The 21,090-nt window shown below is 40.7% G+C and overlaps 1 protein-coding gene across 1 annotated transcript in view; it reads left to right on the plus strand.

Annotated features, from left to right (window-relative positions):
* Nucleotides 1–21,090, plus strand: part of ESR1 (estrogen receptor 1) — a 316,090-nt gene that overhangs the window by 275,923 nt on the left and 19,077 nt on the right. The window contains exons 5-6 of the mRNA XM_069769174.1: nt 8,470–8,608; nt 13,890–14,023. Of these exons, the coding sequence (XP_069625275.1) occupies nt 8,470–8,608; nt 13,890–14,023 (273 nt within the window). The remainder of the gene's footprint in view (nt 1–8,469; nt 8,609–13,889; nt 14,024–21,090) is intronic.

Genomic DNA, 21,090 nt, shown 5'->3' on the forward strand with positions numbered 1-21,090 from the left:
TTTATCTAAAGGCAATAACTACAATATAATTAAATCCAGTCTCTTTCTTATTCAATGCAGCATGATCCACGATTTTGTCATTCATCTTTTCTTTCATTCAACTCTGCTGTGTATAAAAAGTGGGCAAATAACAAATTCTGTTTTTTTGATAATTTTGAAGCAAGTATGAATATGTTTAATTAATGTTAGAACTTGGACATTTTACACATTTATGATCATCTCATGATGATGAGAATGACTAACAGGCATGAAATCGGCTATGAATATATCATTTATACTCTTTCCAAATGATTTATATATTTTGCAAGAAGGAATAATAATTAGGCTTAAAATTAAAGCCATCTGATCATTTAATCTGTCTGCAGGTGTCTTTAGCAGAAATTCATTTTCTTTTCTAATAACTACAGGCAAAGACCAGACCATGAACTCCTTGGGCTAAGCTCCGATCTTTCAATATAGTACATTATGTTCTGAAAAGTTTCTATTTGGAGATATGATGCTGTGTTAGTCTTCAAGTTAATTTTTCTACTTTAATTTCCCGCTATGTTAGAATACAAGCCTCTGTTCTGATTGAGCAAATTTGTTCAAATTATTTGGAGATACATTCTCCTTTCTTTAGCAAACCAAAACAGAGTAGTTTAATAGGAATTTCTATTTATTTCTATAATTTCTGTCATTCATTCACTTTTCAGCTCATCAACAGTGTTCCTTGCCAAGAATTAGAGACGAGTATAACATTCATCAAACTTACTATTATAATTTGTGGTCCTTATGTTGTTTATTTTATACAGCTACATTCTACTAATTATTTTATATTAAGGTGTTTGGCAAAGGCTCTCCTTCTCAGAACCCACTTTAGCGATTAATCACATGCAGTATCTAGGTCCTCTCTAGAAGACCACAGACCTCCCATGAAATGAATGGATCTCCCATCATCAGCTTACCTGGGGGATTCGCCATCTATAAATCAGAGTCCAAATCAGGCAAACTTTTCAATGCTATTTTGTCATTCTACTATGTTGGGTGTAAACTTATCATACATAAATTATATGGAAAGAGCACCGATCTTAATACGTTGAGACTTTCTTAATGTAAACTTTTGATGGACACAATAGCCAATGGACAGTTATTGCACACTAGATGGTGGCCCGATTCTAACGCATTGGGTATTCTAGAATATGCATGTCCACGTAGTATATTGCACAGTCCACATAGTATATTGCCCAGCCATGTAGTATATTGCCCATTCACGTAGTATATTGCCCAGTCACATAGTATATTGCCCAGTGAAGTAGTATATTGCCCAGCCACATAGTATATTGCCCAGTCACATAGTATATTGCCCAGTCACGTAGTATAGTGCCCAGTGACGTAGTATATTGCCCAGCCACATAGTATATTGCCCAGCCATGTAGTATATTGCCCAGTCACGTAGTATTTTGCCCAGCCACATAGTACATTGCCCAGTGACGTAGTATATTGCCCAGTGAAGTAGTATATTGCCCAGTCATGTAGTATGTTGCCCAGTCACGTAGTATATTGCCCAGTGACATAGTATATTGCCCAGCCACATAGTATATTGCCCAGCCATGTAGTATATTGCCCAGTCACGTAGTATATTGCCCAGCCACATAGTACATTGCCCAGCCACGTAGTATATTGCACAGCGACGTAGTATACAGCACAGAGCCACGTAGTATACAGCACAGACACGTAGTATACTGCCCAGTCACATAGTATATTGCCCAGTCACGAAGTATATTGCTCAGCCACGTAGTATATTGCACAACCACGTAGTATATTGGCCAGTCACGTAGTATATTGCCCAGCCACGTAGTATATTGCCCAGCCACGTATGTAACACGTTAAAAAAGACTTACGGTAAAATAAAAAATAAACATATAATCACATCGCTGTGAGTGCACGGAACTTCAAAGCAGACTGCCACCATGTCTGGATGTGAGCAGAGATGCGCTCGCCGGGGCGGTGACATCATATTAGGGAGGCATCACACTAGCGTTTGGCAGGGCTGCGGACGGCAGCCTTCTTCCTCCATGAAGCCCCACCCACTGCCTCAACTCTTCATTTTGCTCCGCCAACGTCTGCATGCGTCCTGCTTACCCTATCTTTAACATTGGGTATGCAGGCCATGCGGATATATGTGGATGCTTCCGCATGCGTTGTCTTGATGCTGCACTGACCTGTGTCAAACGCAACATGTTAGAATTTTGTTGCGTTTGTTGCGTTTGCACCTTCAAAACGACGCATGTGGAGGCATCCGCATACATCTGCATGGCCTGCATACCCAATGTTAAAGATAGGGTGCGCAGGATGCATGCAGACATAGGCGTAGCTGAAGGAAGAGGCGCGGCAGTGGGCGGGGCTTCACGGAGGAATAAAGCTGCCGTCCGCAGCCCTGCTGAACGCTAGTGTGAAGCTAGCCTTACTCTGCCAGCACCCGTGCCCTGCAAGCTATGCATGCAGGAGCCCAGAGCACACGGACAAGTTTAAATACCTAGTGGGAGCAGCACTCAGTCTCTCGGCTTCTCACTCTGCTGCTCCCACCTGACCTGCCTCTGCCCCCTCCTCCTCTCATCTCTCTGCTCCACGCCACATCCTCAGTTATAGCCCCTCGGGGCTCCCTTCCTCTCCTGTCCGCCACAGCCCCCCTGTCAGCCCCTCAGCCCTGTCTGCTCTCTCTCTCCACCATATCCAGCAGTCCATCTGTACCCTCTTTCTCTCCTCATCTTTACCCCTTCTCTATCATCCTTCATTACTCCCAAGCAGAACACCAGCAGCCCACGATCAGCCTCTCCATCAAGACAGCACTGGGCTTAATATCACTGCTTTTAACCTCTTGCTGATCATTCTTATTAACCCCTTTCTCTCTGTAGGGATAGCGAGTGATAGGTGAGTGGGGTATAATTATTATGCATGTGGTAATTGTGGATTTCATTGGTATTTGTATTGTGTGCTATTATTGTATCTGGTATTAGTGTGGTAATAGAATAATAACTGTAGACTTTTGTGTGTAATAAAAATTGTTTATTGATACATGGTTACGTCTCAGTTAGTCGCCATTCATATATTATATAGCAAAGGAACCAGAGTGCGTTAAGGCGTGAGTTATTAGCCAGATATTAGTTATTGATAGCCAAGCCTGACATTAATAATCAATATTTAGAGGAACCATCTAACACTTCCTGCCTTCAGTTTTAGGATACAAGGATGTTGTCTCACAATATTAGAGATACCTCTTATTCAGACCAGAAAGTTTTTCCTTTTCTCAAATCTCATTCACCACTTTCTGATAAAAACTGTAAAATGACATAAGCTGTTATTTACTGGCATGCAAAGTCTTAAAGGGAATCTGTCACCTACTTTTTCGTATATAAGCTTTTGCCACCGCCATCAGGGGCTTATCTACAGCATTCTGTAATGCTGTAGCTAAGCCCCCAATGTAACCTGAAAGATAAAAAAAGTTATATTATACTCACCAGGGGGGTGGTCCGGTGCGGTCCGTACGATGGGCATCGCGGTTCGGGTCCAGCGCCTTCCATCTTCATGCAATGACGTCCTCTTCCTTGCTTCCTGTCACGGATCCTGCACAGGCATACTTTATCTGCCCTGTTGAGGGCAGAGCAAAGTACTGCAGTACGTAGGCGCTGGGCTTCTCGGACCTTTCCCGGCGCCTGCGCACTGCAGTACTTTGCTCTGCTCTCAACAGGGCAGATAAAGTACGCCTGCGCAGGAGCTGGGACAGGAAGCAAGGAAGGGGACGTCATTGCATGAAGATGGGAGGCACCGGACCCGGACCACGACGCATATCGGAACGGACCACACCGGACTGCCCCCCAGGTGAGTTTAATATAACTTGTTTTTCTTATTTTTCAGGTTACATTGGGGGCTTATCTACAGCATTTCAGAATGCTGTAGATAAGCCCCTGATGGCGGTGGCCGAAGCTTATATACGAAAAAGTAGGTGACAGATTCCCTTTAAATGTTGGTAGTACATGCCGATTATAATGTGTTATATGTGATTAATTTTTTCATTCTGCCTCCCAAAGATTGTAGTAAGGCTCGGTGCACATTTATCCTGCGCTCTGCACTGAGAGCTTACACCAGGGTTTCCGTGTAAATCTCTGAAATACGTGATTCAGATGGGGCCTCTGGCGGAAAATTCCCTATATTGAGGCAGATGGAGGAACTATGGATGAAATAGGACCTGTGATCCGGTGGTGTCCATCTTTTTAGGATTGCATAAAAGTGCTGTCGGCCACAGTTTTGTGCACTTCTGAAAAGAATGACACTGCTGAACAGAGGCCAGATGGAGTTCAGAGTAACTCTGCTGTCTCCTTATAGTGAATGGATCCATTTGGGGGTTTCATCTGTCACGACACTCGGAGATTTAGCTGAAAACCCTAATGTAAGTGCTCAGCGTAGAGTTCAGGATAAATGTGATTATAAATGTTATGTAAAATATTCCCAATAAAAGCTTCAACTTAATCCACAAAAAAGCAAGCCCCCTCTCAGGTCTGTTATCTGTTAACGGAAATATAGGGGGCTTCCACGTTACTGGCAGCACAAAGGCTCTTGAAAAGCGAAACTGCTCCTCGCCCCCCCCCCCCCAAAGAAATCCAGCAAATTCTCAGCTCCCATATCCAAATGCCCCCGTCCCTTCTGAGCCCCAGTGTGCCTAAACCACATTTAGCGCCCACATGTTTGGCATTTCTGAAATGATTAGAGCCCGCCTAATTTGCAGGTGCGTGTCTCCAGAAGCATGAGTTGGGCATAATGTACTGGTCACTACAACGGCAGTTTGCAATTTTCACTCAGCAACATCCACTGCTGCTTGTTTCTGGAAAACACCCATGGAGTCAAAATCATCACTACACCTGTAGATCAATTCCCAAAGGGGTATAATTTACAAAATGGGGTCCCTTGAGGGATTATTCTGCTTTTCTAGCAATTAGTGGCTCTGAATATGGCATCCGTAAACTATTCTAGGAAAATGTGTGCTCCAGGAGGCAAATAAGTTTAGTTTGGAAAATGGGGTCATTAAAGGGTGTTTCTGCTGTTCTGGCACCTAAGGGGCTCTGCCAATATGACATGGCACCATCAAACCAGTGCAGCAAAATCTGCACTGTAATATGGCGCTACTTCCCTTCTGAGCTTTGCACTGTGCCTCAAAAGTAAACTCAGGAGAAATTGCTAAACAAATTTTGGGGTCCATTTTATTCTGTTACCCTTGTGAAAATACAAAATTTTTGCAGGAAAAATTTTTTTTTATTTTCATAGCTTAACATTATACACTTCCGTGAAGCACCTGGGGGGCCCAAACTGTTCAATGAACATCTACACACCTAATTCCCAAAGGGGTCTAGTTTCCAAAATGGTGTCACTTGTGGGGGGTTTCCACTGTTTAGGCACATCAGGGGCTCTCCAAACGCGTTATGGCATCCGCTAATTATTCCAGCACATTTTATATTTAAAAAGTCAAATGGCACTCCTTCCCTTCCAAGCCCTCCCGTGCATCCAAACAGTTGTTTTCCTGCACATATTGGATATCTGCTCACTCAAGATAAATTGCACAACAAATTGTATGGAGCAATTTCTCCTTTTACACTTATGAAAATACAAGATTTGGAGCTTAAAAAGATTTTTGCAAGAAAAATGGGATTTTTTAATTTTCACGGCTCTACGTTATAAACTCCTATGAAGCACCTGGGTGTTGAAGGTGTTCAATACATATCAAGATAAGCTCCCAAAAGGGGTCTAGTTTCCAAAATTGTGGCATTTGTGGAGGGTTTCCACTGCCTAGGCACATCAATGGCTCTCCAAACGTGGCATGGCATCCGCTAATTATTCCAGTATATTTTACTTTCAAAAAGTCAAATGTGTTCCTTCCCTTCCAAGTCCTGCCATGTACCCAAACAGTTGTCTTCCTCCACATATTGAGTATCTGCGCACTCAGGAGAAATTGCACAACAAATTGTATGTAGCAATTTCTCCTTTGACCCTCATGACAATGCAACATTTGGAGCTAAAAAAGATTTTTGCAGGAAAAATGGGATTTTTTTTATTTTCACGGCTCTACATTATAAACTTCTGTGAAGCACCTATGTGTTCAAGGTGCTCAATACACATCTAAATAAGTTCCCTAAGGAGTCTAGTTTCCAAAATGGTGTCACTTGTGGGGGATTTCCACTGGTTAGGCACGTCACAGGCTCTCCAAACATGACATGGGATCCTCTAATTATGACAGCAAATTTTACATTCAAAAAGTCAAATGGCGCTCCTTCCCTTCCAAGCCCTTCTGTGAGCCAAAACAGTAGATTTCCCCCACATATGGGGTATTGGGATGCTAAGGAAAAATTGCACAACAAAAATTAGGTCTAAAGGAAAATTTTTGTGAAAGAAAACTAAATGTTTATTTTTTCCTTCCACATTCCAAAAATTCCTGTGAAGCACATGAAGGGGTAATTGTAACGAATGGAAACGGAGGCACAGATGTAGAAGTTCACATTTGTATTTATTAAGGTTTGATGTGGAACCACTAGACCACAGTCCGGGGGGCTCCGGAGGGGGCGTTACTGCATGAGCCCCAGACACCTGTAGTAAGTCCCCTCTAACAAGGACAGAATGGAATGCCTGGAGGACACGGGTGCTACCTTCAGTTAGACCCCGTACTCGTGGCGGCTGTCCCAGCGGAACAGACAGACCAGCAAGGTCAGCAGGTATTGCAGAGTTGACTGGAGGATACCAGGTGTAGAAGCTGGTGCCAGTGGTACTGGTGTGGTTCGGAAGTGAGGCTGGCGGACTGGCAGGACTAGACGGGTCCAGAGTAGATACTGCGGATGCAGTCCAGATTAACCGGGTAACTGGTAGCAGAGGATCTGTGGAAACAGACAGAATAAGCGGAGTTCCTTGCAGATACTAAAGAAACAGAAGTGCAGAATAACAGGAACCGGAAGTTAGCAACAGTAGACACTTGTTGCTCCGGCGCCCTCCCTAAGGTGGAAGGGCTAGAAATAATAGACAAACACACGCCATTGGTTAGAGGCAACATTTGAAAAATGGACACTGTCTCTTTAAGAGACCGGGAGCAGGCTCGCCTGCATCCTAAGAACCCTTCCAGGGAACCTGCTGGCTGCACGCCAGAAAGCAGGAGGGGAAGGAGAGATGGGGGCTGTGTCCAGGCAGAGTGAAGGCGGCACAGAAGGAGAGTCCTGACAGAGACCCCCTGGAGGTACAGTAAACAGACCGGGTGTAACAGTAATAAACTTCTTGAAAGTAGTTTTGGGTACCTTTAGGGATGCAGTTTATAGAATAGTGTTACTTTTGGGTATTTTCATATAGGCCCCTCAAAGTAACTTCAAATGTGTGGTTGTTAGTAAAAAAATGCTTTTGCAATTTTTGTTGTAAAAATGAGACATCGCTGGTCAACTTTTAACCCTTATAACTTCCTAACCAAAAAAAAAATGTGCTGATGTAATGTAGACATGTGAGAAATGTTATTTATTAACTATTTTGTGCAATATGACTCTCTGATTTAAAGGCATAAAAATTAAAAGTTTGAAAATTGCTACATTTTCGAAATTTTGGCCAAATTTCCTTTTTTTTCCACAAATAAACGCAAGTCATGTAAAAGACATTTTACCACTATCATGAAGTACAATATGTCACAAGAAAACAGACTCAGAATCGGTGGGATCCGTTGAAGCGTTCCAGAGTTATGATCTCATAAAGTGACAGTGGTCAAAACTGTAAAAATTGTCCTGGTCAGGAAACAGGGTTCGGGGTGAAGGAGTTAAACATAGATTTTCAAACCTGGAAAACTAGATCATTTTAATTAAGATTTGGTATTTTATCTATATAATCCTTGGCTCTTCCATGGAGATGAGGATTAAGTCAGTATCTGTATGATACCTTAAATGAGAGTTTGGATTATGGTTCTTGGGTGCAGCAACACCCATGATGGATTTTTAAAGAGGTATTTCCATCTCATACATTGATGGCATATCCACAAGACCTGCATCTTTCTTGAAAAAAGTTATGTTATGTCCCACTCTACTAAATGTGTTGCTGTTAGTGAAAAAGAGGCAATGCCCTATTTTAGAGGAAGGACCCACATCTACTATACATTTATGACATATATTATGGATATACCATAAGGGTACATGATAGTAGGACCACTTTAGGTAAAGCATCTATTAGCATAATATCACCTAACCGGTCATCATAATGCAAACTGCTTTAAATAGTAGTCCGTATAATGGGAAACAAACGTAAAAATCCCTGGAACCATGGGCGTCGTTATCTAATAAGTCCTCCTAGAAAAGAAAAGTAAAATATTTCTAAATCCAGTTTACATTCCTTTTAAATATATTTTACACATTAAAAATCATTCATGATTATAAAGTTTAGCACAGTTGATTGTTTACATGATAATATGTTCTTTTCCCCCAGGTTTTGTAGACTTGACTCTCCATGACCAGGTCCATCTTTTGGAATGTGCTTGGCTTGAGATACTTATGGTTGGCTTAATCTGGCGCTCAGTGGAACATCCAGGCAAATTATCATTTGCTCCAAATCTCCTACTAGACAGGTGTGTATCCCCTAAATATGGAAAACAGTCGCCGTATACAGGTTTAATTTATTTTTAAGCTCTTATATGGAAGATGTAATAATTAACTTTTTAATAAGCAACATAGCTAGTAATGGGTTCCTTCCAATAATGATCAACACTGTCATCTCTTGTCCTCCAATAATTCCCAAAAGGCAGATTATAGTAACAGAATAATGTAAATAGTAATTTTGAGTAAATTATCACTTTCTTTTTAAATATATGATATATGCAATCCCACATTTAGATGCTATACAGTATTATTAAAAAGTCTAGCAATACATCAAGTGTTCGCATGCACAGACTTTCTTGAGAATTGATTATGTACTTTCAATGGCAACTGATTGTCAGTTAGGGTACCCAGTATAGATGATGTCATTAACGGGGAGTTGTTCTTCAGTACCTAGCAGCAGCTGCTACACATTGAATGGAGCTTTGTTCATTGTGCTTACACTTCAGACCTTATAACATCGGTTGGAGAGCTGGGTGTCACCCACCATTAAACTGATATTGATGACCCATCCTATGTATTGGTGATCAATATCTTTAGTCCAGACAGTCCTTTACAAGAGGAGCAGGTTTAGTGAAAACTGGTCACATCATGGAATAGTGAAATAATAGGTTGTAAAGTTTGTACTCTTACTTTCATTATGACTAAGGGGGTGTTAGCAGAGATTCATCTCTGAGGGACTTTTGTTTTTCCCCTACAAGATATTTACCAATCATAAGCAAGAGGCGTCATGACTGGGAAGGAAAAAAAACATGTCCCCCTAGAATGTCAGACCCAGCATTCTCTCTGTGAGACACGTAATAACATACAGATGCTGTCCTCTTTGATCTCACTGTGATTTCAGGGGGGAAGGAGCTCTCCTCTTACAGGACTGTCAGCTCTGTGCTACTCCTTTTCCCCCCACACTGACTGCCATGAAAGAAGTGTTTATAATGACAGCTCTGATCTGATCTTGGTCAGTGTCATGCAGGGGAAGAAGTAAATGCCCTCAAGAGATAAGACTATGCTGACGCTCCCTTGGTCTTAGTGAAAATTAAAGTCTAAACTTTACAATCCAAATATTCAGCCTATACTTTGTTCTTATCCATTCTAAAAAGAAACCACAAATTAAACATCAATATCTTACTAAGTTACAATGGGCTTCAGTGCTCATATGACCAAAAAAAGTCATGCAAATTCTAGCAGACACAGGACCGACTTTGCTGTAGTGGGCAGCACCTGTATGCAAAGTGAGTTTTTATTTTTACAAAGGGGCATTGTTGCTTCTAAAAAGAGGTTGTCGAAGTGGACAACTCTTTTAATTAAAAGATTTCTCCTAAAAATCTAAATTTCTCTTAAGTGGCTAGGGTTCTCATAATCACTGTAGATCCCAACAGGCAGACTCCCTATGAAGAAAAAACTTAACATTTAAAGATTTTAATTTTGGACAACCACATTAAAAAGAACCTGCCATGTTTTTTTTTCACCCTGAGACCAGTCTAATATAGGGACAGATTATTTATCTGCTGCAGATCTACCAGTACTCTGAATGCTGAACTCTGTATAGCCACATCACTGATAGGCAGTTTTTTTTGTGTACACTGTTCATAGGCAGAAAGCTGCAATCAGTGTTGGGGGCATAGTTGGAATACCGGGAAACAGTATTCCTGTAGTGATAATCTCATGCTGATAAAACAATATTTTTATTAAAACTACAGCAAGCAGTCCAGTAAGTGATGCATCGCTGGAATCAGGGTATCCTTCACAATATTATGCTATTACGATACTGTGGCATGATTTCCCAGGGCAAAGGGCTCCTTCCCTGTCCCTCAAGCTAGGGGATCCCTAGTCTATCCCTGTTCCCCAGATTACTCCAGATGGTGGAGATGCTGGGGCATTGTACAGGGCAGCACGGTGGCTCAGTGGTTAGCACTGCAGCCTTGCAGCCCTGGAGTCCTGGGTTCAAATCCCACCAAGGACAACATCTGCAAAGAGTTTGTATGTTCTCCTAGTATTTGAGTGGGTTTCCTCCAGGTTCTCTGGTTTCCTCCCACATTCCAAAGACATACTGATGGGGAATTTAGATTGTGAGGTCCATCGAGGACAGCGATGATAATGTGTGTAACCTGTAAAGCACTGCGGAATATGTTAGCGCTGTATAAAAATAAAGATTATTATTATTGTACCATGCTATGCTCCTAAATGCACACTGAACTGTTTCCTCCCCCACCAGATGTGTATAGAATAACACAAACCAGATAGAAAGGGGAAACAGGCAGGGATAAAAGAAAACTCCAATCATACAAATACACTCAGAAAACAGCGGAGTAGTAATCAAGGGAACAGTAGGAGGGACTTACTAAATGGGAAGAGGATTAGGATTAACACACCATAGGGATATCTCCAGAGAAAACACCAACTGACTGCTATGAATACTGCTATGAATACTGACTACTCCTTTAACACCAAACTAGGAAGTTGTTAGCTATCACCACCAGAGAACAGAAGCAGGAGTGAGGTTTAAAAAGAAGCACCTCCAGAGTGATAGGATGTGCTAGATAGCAAGTGGAAAACATCTACTGTAAGAAAGGAGGAGAGGAAAGTCAAACGGTAATCAGCTCCTGGACAACAACAGGATCCCCCGCGGCTCAGCAGACAAGCACAGGACAGGATCGAATCCCGAGGCATGACATATGTTCTCAAATTAGGCAGCTAAAAGCTGGTAAAATTTCTTTAAGAGGGCAATATCAATTTGTATCTAAGCATAGTTGGCAGAAAACATTACATGATGGCAAATGTGCACTTAAAATATTATACTAAGATACAAATAAATCATAAATGCAAGAAAGCATGCATCAAAATTAGTAAACTGACTAAGCATCCAATATAGAGCTGTATAGTTGGTATGATGCAAGTTAGAAAGAAATGTTCCTGAGATTTTGGGAAGAGGTAAAATAACAATAAAAATAATTGAGCAAAAAAATTCCATTAAAATTGATCGCGTTCCCCAAAGCCACAACTACTACAGAAACTAAAGACATTTATTTCACTCTATATTATGTACACAAAATTAACCATTTTTGAATAAACTAGTGTAAGAAAGACCAAGGAAATCACCAACTTAAACACTATGTGGCAATTATTAATCTAAAACATCATGGATGGAGCCAAGTACCGTAGAACAGAGGTCCCCAACTCCAGTCCCCAAGGCCCACCAACAGGTCATGTTTTCAGGATTTCCTTTGCATTGCACAGGTGATGCAATTATTACCTGGGCAAGACTAAGGAAATCCTGAAAACATGACATGTTGGTGGGCCTTGAGGACTGGAGTTGGGGACCCCTGCCGTAGAATCCTGAGTGACAACCTCCTTCCCTCCACCAGGACATTAAAAATGGGTCATGGCTGGGTGTTCCAGCAAGACAATGACCCAAAACATGCAGCCAAGGCAAAAAAAAGGAGTGGCTCAAAAAGAAGCATATTAAGGTCATGGAGTGGCCTAGCCAGTCTCCAGACCTTAGTCCCATAAAAAAAAAACTAATTGTGTTACATCTTCATAGAGAGTATATTTGATTTCATACAATAGAGCATCTCTTTTTATTGGTATCTTTTTTATCTGACCTTGCATCTTTCCTTTAGGGCCTAACAGGGTCAGATAGGGAGAGTTGACACCCGACCGGGGGCACCATTGCACAGGTGTAGGGTGCCAACCTCCATAGCAAGGTAGGACAATATTTAGCACATTTATAGGCTGAATATTTACCTTCTATCTTGCCCTTTCCAGTGGAGTGACTCATTTTAGCCATATTTACCACAGTTGTAAGACTTAATTATATATTTTTTCTTTTAACATATTAATAAAAGTGATGTTTTAGATTAGTAATTGACACATAGTGTTTAAGTCATATAAACAATATCATCCAACAGAAAACATTATAACTGTATCAAAAATATTTCGACTATGTATCTGTAAATAGCCAAAACAAAATGTACCAAAGGACACTCCAATAGAGTATATAACCTGTAAGAAACTGGGAGTCAAAGTCCAAAAATTATTTTTTTTAAAGTTTAAATAAATTTATTACAAAATGAATCAAATCCTGGTGGTCTCATACTCTTTGGTATTGGGTAGTGCAAACTTGGACATGATGACCTTCTCCAAACATCAAACATTGTTCTACTGGTCATCAAAATAGGGTAAAGGGGAGGCAAAAAAAAAAACAGGCCCTTCTGTACTGGTGACAAAGCTGGTCACTATAATAGGGGCCATTTTGATTTTAGCTATGTTCCCCCTCCTCCTAGCTGCACTAAACACTGTACCCCTGTTTTGCCATTGTGCGTATACTTGTTATAAGCACTTGTATACATTTCTCTGTGTGGCAAGACTGGAAGAGTTAATGTATTTACAGTGTAGCCTTCTAGGTGCAGGCAAAGTGCTTTTAGAGAGTAAAATAAACTTGGTAAAGTGTTATAAAAGCGTCATTTTGGCTAGAATAACTGAGATCTATTATTCTGAAATCTACATTTTATAACAGAAAGGTTGGTCACAGTAGGTAAACTATAACAATGAGCCTCATAGTAAAAAAACATACCCCCTGCCTGAGCGGTCTTTATAAATGGTCAATTACCGTAGTGGGAAAGAAACATTTCTCACCTGCTAACAGCAAATCGTAGCAGATAATTAAAAATGGGAGTTGAGTTAACCATTCATGGTGAAGGAACATGGTGGACTGTTCTAATTACATCTCTATAGCCGTATATACAGTATACAACATCCCTGAATTTCACAATATTTCCAATAATGAGCCAATGATTATATATTACGCATAGAAAAATTCAGTAACAGCTGTGCTTGGAGCAAAGTCTGGACCCCATAATCTGCCTCATTCAAACTGGTGTTTCTGTTTTTATTATGTTTCCTCTACATATATGGGTTTTCCTAGAAGAACAAGTTGACACCTATCCACAGTAAAAGTAATAACTGCTAAATAATACAGGTCAGATCACTGAGACCCCCCATGGATTGCCATAAAGGTGGGCCTCTGTCCTCTCTTTAGTAGTGTGGCAGTCAAGCATGTGCACTGCTAATACAATCTAGAATCTAGAACTGCTGGAGATTACCAGGAGATGCACTAGGAAATTATCTTCGGTATTCTTGGAGCATGATTGGAGCATAAATGCACATGCTTGACTGTCACTCCATTAAATTGGGGAATGTACATGTCATGTCTTTCTATTGATGAGATACATGTTAACTGTTTGCATCTTTGTGCAGGAATCAGGGGCGTTGCGTAGAGGGCTTGGTGGAAATTTTTGATATGCTGGTCACCACAGCTACTCGATTCCGAATGATGAGACTACGTGGGGAAGAATTTATCTGTTTGAAATCTATTATTCTTCTAAATTCTGGTAAGTATGTAATACAGACTTAGATGTGAGCCATGTCTCCCTACAGTTGTGTTATTCATTTGTTGAAGAGGTGACATGTCAAAGCTTGGCGTAAGGCTACGTTCACACGTAGCATTTTTGATGCATTTTTTTCTGCAGCAAAACCTGTCGCATGTATACAGAGTCATGTAAAAGTTTGGGCACCTCTGGCCAAAATTAATGTAATTGTGAACAGTTAAGCAAGTTAAAGGTTAACCCCTTCATGACCGGAGGTAGTTTCGATTTGCGTTTTCATTTTTTGCTCCCCTTCTTCCCAGAGCCATAACAATTTTATTTTTCTGTCAATATGGCCACGTGAGGGCTTGTTTTTTTGCGGAATGAGTTGTACTTTTGAACGCCACCATTAGTTTTAACATATCATGTACTGGAAAACAGGAAAAAAATTCTAAGTACAGTGAAATTGCAAAAAAAAAGTCCATTCCCACAGTTGTTTTTTGTTTTGCTTTTTTACTATGTTCACTAAATGCTAAAACTGACCTGCCACTATGATTCTCCAGGTCATTACGAGTTCATAGACACCAAACATGTCTAGGTTCTTTTCTATCTAAGGCTACGTTCACATTTGCGTTGTGCGCCGCTGCGTCGGCGACGCAACGCACAACGCAAATAAAAACGCACCAAAACGCACGCAAAAACGCTGCATTTTGCGACGCATGCGTCATTTTTTGCCGAAATTTGGACGCAAGAAAAATGCAACTTGTTGCGTTTTCTTGGTCCGACGCTTGCGGCAAAAAAGACGCATGCGTCGCACAACACAACAAACAAAAACGCATGCGTCCCCCATGTTAAATATAGGGGCGCATGACGCATGCGTCGCCGCTGCGTCGCCCGACACAAACCCGACGCAAACTAGCATAACGCTAGTGTGAACGTAGCCTAAGTGCTGAAAAAAAATCCAAACTTTGATAAAAGAAAAAAAAATTGCGCCCTTTTCCGATACACGTAGCATCTCCATTTTTTATCTCAGGTTGGGTGAAGGCTTATGTTTTGCGCTGATGTTTTTAATTATACCATTTTGGTGCAGATACGACCTTTTGATCGCCTGTTATTACATTTTAATGCAATGTTGCGGCGACCAAAAAAACGTAATTCTGGCGTTTTGACTTTTTTCTCGCTATGTTTTTAGCGATCTGGTTAATCCTTTTTTATTGATAGTTCGGGCGATTCTGAACTTGGCAATACCAAATATTTGTATGTTTGATTTTTTTTATTGTTTTATTTTGAATGGGGCGAAAGGGGGGTGATTTGAACTTTTATATTTTTTTATATTTTTAAAAACTTTTTTTACTTTTGGCATACTTCAATAGTCTCCATGGGAGACTAGAAGCTGCCATAACCCGATCGGCTCTGCTACATACAGGCGATGATCAGATTGCCTGTATGCAGCAGAATTAGTCACTTGCTATGAGTGCCGACTTCCGGGCGGCATTCATAGCAATCCGGCAGTGACAACCATAGAGTTCTGCAGGAGATCCTTGGTTGTCATGCCAACCAATCGGTGACCGGGGGTCAATGTCAGAGTTTGACAGCGGCATTTAACTAGTTAACAGCTGTGGGAAGATCACGATTTCTCCCACGGCTGTTCTGCACACTTGTCAGCTGTTCAAAACAACTGACATGTGCCAGAAAAGATGTGGGCTCAGTGCCGAAGCGCACATAAAAGGGAGGGTGTCCAATTGACTTGTTATTACTCCCGATGTCGGAAAGGGGTTAAATGATCTCTAAAAGGCCTAAAATTAAGTTGACACAGTTTCTTTGTATTTTAAGCAAAAAAAAATCTATATTCATCTTTTACATTTTAAAAATTACAAAGAGGAAAATGGGAAAATGAAAAAGTTTGGCTACCCTGCATGGTTAGTACCTAGTAGTAACCCTTTTTGAAATTACCACAGCTTGAAAATGTAGCAAGCCAAGAGTCTTTCAGTTCTTGTTTGAGGGATTTTGATACATTCTTCTTTGGAAAATTCTTCCAGTTCTGTGAGATTCCTGGGTCGTCTTGCATGCACTGCTACTTTGATGTCTAGCCATAGATTTTCAATGATGTTCAGACCAAGGGACTGTGAGGGCCAATGTAAAGCATTCAGCTTGCACCTTTTGAGGTAGTATAATGTGAGTTTTGATGTGTGTTTAGGATCACTATCCATTTATAGAAGCTATCCTCTTTTTAACTTCAGCTTTTTTACAGATTGTACTATTTTTGCATCAAGAATTTGTTAAAATTTCTTTGAATCTATTCTTCCCTCTACCCGTGAAATGTTCCCCATGCAATTCACTACAACACAACCCCAAAGCATGATTGATCCACCCCCATGCTTAAAGGTTGGAGAGATGTTCTCTTCCTTAAATTCTGAGCCTTTTTTTCTCCACACATGCATTTGATCATTGTGGCCAAATAGTTATATTTTAACTTAATTGATCCACAGGACTTTTTTCCAAAATGCATCAGGCATGTTTATATGTTCTTTTGCATACTTCTGATGCAGAATTTTATGGTGAGGACGCAGGATAGGTTTTCTTCTGATGATTCTTTCATATAGGACATTTTTGAACAGGTGTCTTGGAACAGTAGAACAATGAGAACAATGTACCACAACTTTAGAGTCTGCTAAATCTTTCTGAAGGTCTTTTGCAGTCAAGCAGGGGTTGTGATTTGCCCATATAGCAATCTTACAAGCAGCTCTCATTGAAATTTTGCTTGGTCTTTCAGACCTTATCTTGCCCTCCCAGACCTTATCTTGACCTCCACTGTTCGTGTTAACTGCCATTTCTTAATTACATTTCTAAGAAAAGAAAGTGCAACTTGAAAACGCTTTACTATCTTCTTATAGCCTTCTCCTGCTTTGTGGGCCTCCACAATTTTCATTTTCAAAGTGCTAGGCAGCTTCTTAGAAGAACCCATGGCTGCTGTTTTTTGGCATAAGGTTAGAGGAGTAAGAGTTTTTATAAAGTTGATAAATTTGCATCACCTGCCCTTTTCTAACAATGATAGTGAACAAGACGTAGATAACTCTAACAGGTTAATTAAGGTCTGAAACCTTGGTCAAAGTTTTCTGAGCACACAGATCTCCAAGGGTGCCCAAATCTTTGCATCTGACCATTTTCCTTTTTGTAATTTTTAAATTGAAAAAAAAAAATTGCAATTTTTTTTGTGCCTAAAATACAAAGGAAATATGTCATCTTTAACTTTAGCCCTTTTAGAGATCACTTCTTCATCAACTTGCTTAATTGTTCAAAATAACAGTAATTTTCAATACGGGTTCCCAAACTTTTACATGCCACTGAAGAGATACTGCCACATGTACAGATATTCTGTCACATGTACAGATTTACTGTCACATGTACAAATATGGTGCCACATGTACAAATACACTGCCACAGGTACAGATATACTGCTGCATGTACAGATATACAGCCACATGTAAAGATATATTACCACTTTTACAAATACACAGCCGCATTTACAGATATACTGCCACATGTAAAGATATATTACCACTTTTACAAATATACAGCCACATTTACAGATATACTGCCACATATACAGACATACAGCCACATGTACAGATATACTGCCACATGTAAAGATATATTACCACTTTTACAAATATACAGCCACATTTACAGATATACTGCCACATATACAGACATACAGCCACATGTACAGATATACTGCCACATGTAAAGATATATTACCACTTTTACAAATACACAGCCGCATTTACAGATATACTGCCACATGTACAAATATACTGCCGCAAGTACAGATCTACTGCTGCATACACAAATATACAGTCACATGTACAGATATACTACCACATATACAAATATGTTGCCACAAGTACAAATACACTGCCACAGGTACAGATATACTGCCACATTTACAAATATGTTGTCTTATGTACAGATATCCTGTCACATGAACCAATACACTGTTTTGCCTAAAAATCTACTGAAAGAGCTGTAATGCTTTTCATTCAGTAAAATAGCACAGGTTTATTGGTTGAGGCCCAACTAATCATGTATTGGTATCAATTATAGGGCATATGTGAACAAATTTTGGTCATTTAATCTGAGTGTGGCATAATATAGAGCAAGAGACCCTGATTCCAGTGATTTGTCACTTATTAGGCTGTGTGTAGTAGTTTCAATACAATGAGTGTTTTATCAGCAGGAGATTATCACTGTCTGACTAGATCTCACTTGTACATCAGTCCAGCTAATCTGTGTAACCCCACCCCTACCATTAAGTAGCAGCTTGCTGACAATGCACAATGTACATGGGAAACTGTCAATCACTGGCATGGCAGGGTTATTCTCTCTCTCTATCTCTCTCTCCCTCTCATGTCACTACTATACCCACCTCCTTTAATGGGGGCATTTCTTCAAAAATAAAAAAAATATGATTGTGGCACTATTTGCTCTCTTTGACTGATAATCCCAATGTCTGGTTGAAACCAATGTCGCACATTAAAGGCACAGCTGTCTGTTACAGTATGCCAGCAAGCTCTCCATATCTAATTTATGTTAATAACTGACATTTTTATTGTGGCAAAATGAAGAAGAAAAATATTGTTTATTTAAAATTAAAGCAAATTCCTCCATTTGAGCTTTAGCAACAAATTATAACTAATTTCATAAGTTGTCGCACAGAAAGGCCATGACGAGTTTATGCCAATATTGTAATTTTTGTTAATGAGATATAACAGATATGTTTATTATGTAGCCATTGAATAAATGTAATTTAATTAGATTTACCAGTTCCCTGGTGGATAAATTGTAGCATATTCTCCAACTAAAGTAGATTTAGAATGTTCTTCTCACTTTATGAAAATGACTCCTAATTATGGTGCTTTATGAGAAAGCGCGCCTTTTTACTGATATTCTTGCTTTGCTTTTTCATGCAAATAGAATCTTCTGATTAATTAAAACATGACCTTTTTCCAAGCTGCAGTATGTTAATGAATATATTTTCTTTTAAAAGGTCCTTCTGTCAATGTATCTTTCTGTAGAGACAAAATTACTGGGATTTTATGACTTCAGAATCTTTTCAAATATAAATGTAGAATTTGTCATGATGGATATTAATGTGGCTTTCTAGGATTGAAAGTTATCACCGTGTGTTTCAGCTGTCACCGGCAGTCCTTTAGACAATAAATGGAGGTGAGGTGCACATGCTTAACCTTCACTTCATTCTGATCGGACTCTGCAGAGCTCTGTTCTCGAGATTTCTGGGCGTCTCAGCAGTCTGACCGCCACCGGTCAGCAAGGTATTCCCTGTTCTAGTGATAGGGGATACTTTGCAATTTTGGGAAAACTCCTTTAAATGTTTACTATCTATATATATAATTGCCTAAGGGTTTTTCCGTCTGTCTGTCTGTCTGTCTTTCTGTCTGTCTGTCTGTCTGTCCTGGAAATCCCGCGTCTCTGTTTGGTCGAGGCCGCCAGGCTTCGACCAATCAGAGACCGGCACAGCATCGACGTAGAAATCCCGCGTCTCTGATTGGTCAGCAACGGGCACAGCGACGATGATGTCATAAAGGACGTAGAAATCCCGCGTCTGATTGGTCGAGGCCGCCAGGCCTCGACCAATCAGCAACGGGCACAGCGACGATGATGTCATAAAGGATGTAGACATCTCACGTTTCTGATTCAGCGACGGGCACAGTATCGACGTAGATGTCATAATGGTTGCCATGGCGACGATGATGTCATAAAGGTTGCCTCTACCAATCAGCGACGGGCACAATCTGCCGCGAATTCTGGAATCATCATTGTCCATATACTACAGGGACATGCATATTCTAGAATACCCGATGCGTTAGAATCGGGCCACAATCTAGTACTATTATAAAAGTCTGTTACACTTGCATAATTTTTATGTTTAAAAATTTTATAAATGGGTATTTGGGACCTGGAAACTTAACGAAGAGGGTGGCAGCCCTTCTAAAAGAACCAAATACTGATTTTGGGCATCTGCTTATTCTACTTCCACTGCGGTGTCACTATAATGAATGGATGGAATGAGGAATCGGTCATGCTTCTCTCCCTCTAAAGGATGCATTTACTGCTTCACGTGCAGATTGATGTGCTCTATTACCCTATGTTCACACATAGGTTCAGGTCCCTGTGGGTTCTCCCGCAGCGGATTTGATAAATCTGCAGGGCAATACCGCTGCGGTTATCCCTGCAGATTTATCACGGTTTGTCTTGCGGTTTCCGCTGCGGGTTTTACTCCTGCACTTGTTTTACTATTGATGCTGCATATGCAGCATCAATAGTAATGTTAAAAATAAAAAAAAAATGGTTATACTCACTCTCCAACGTCCCGATCTCCTCGGGGCTGCACGCGGCGGTCCGGTTCCAAAGATGCTATGCGAGCAGGACCTTCGTGACGTCACGGTCATGGGACCGCGACGTCATCGCAGGCCCTGCTCGCATAGCAACCCTGAGACTGGACGGCCGTGGGCAGCGCTGAGAGGTGAGTATATCATTATTTTTTATTTTAATTCTTTTTTTTAACACAAATATGGTTCCCAGGGCCTGGAGGAGAGTCTCCTCTCCTCCACCCCGGGTAGCATCCGCACATGATCCGCTAACTTCCTGCACGGTGGGCATAGCCCCATGCAGGAAGTAAGCAGATCAATGCATTCCTATGTGTGCAGAATCGCTGCGATTCTGCACAAAGAAGTGACATGCTGCAGAATGTAAACCGCTGCGCTCCCGCGCGTTTTTTTCTGCAGCATGTGCACAGCGTTTTCGGTTTCCCATAGGTTTACATTGAACTGTAAACTCATGGTAAACGCTGCGGATCCACAGCAAAATCCGCAACGTGGGCACATAGCCTTAGAGCATCTGAGTCTTCTCAGCTTTTGTCTAATGGATTCTGTGATTGAAAACATTCACAAGAACGTATAAAAAGTCATGTGCAGTCAGCGGAACATCTGAGCTCTACAATTGCCTTCAATATGAGGTTAAAAACGATTGGGCGAATTGATATGGAGCTAACACAACAGGTCGAGGCTCATTAG

The sequence above is a fragment of the Ranitomeya imitator genome, chromosome 5 (genome assembly GCF_032444005.1).
Source record: "Ranitomeya imitator isolate aRanImi1 chromosome 5, aRanImi1.pri, whole genome shotgun sequence".
Lineage (NCBI taxonomy): Eukaryota > Metazoa > Chordata > Amphibia > Anura > Dendrobatidae > Ranitomeya > Ranitomeya imitator.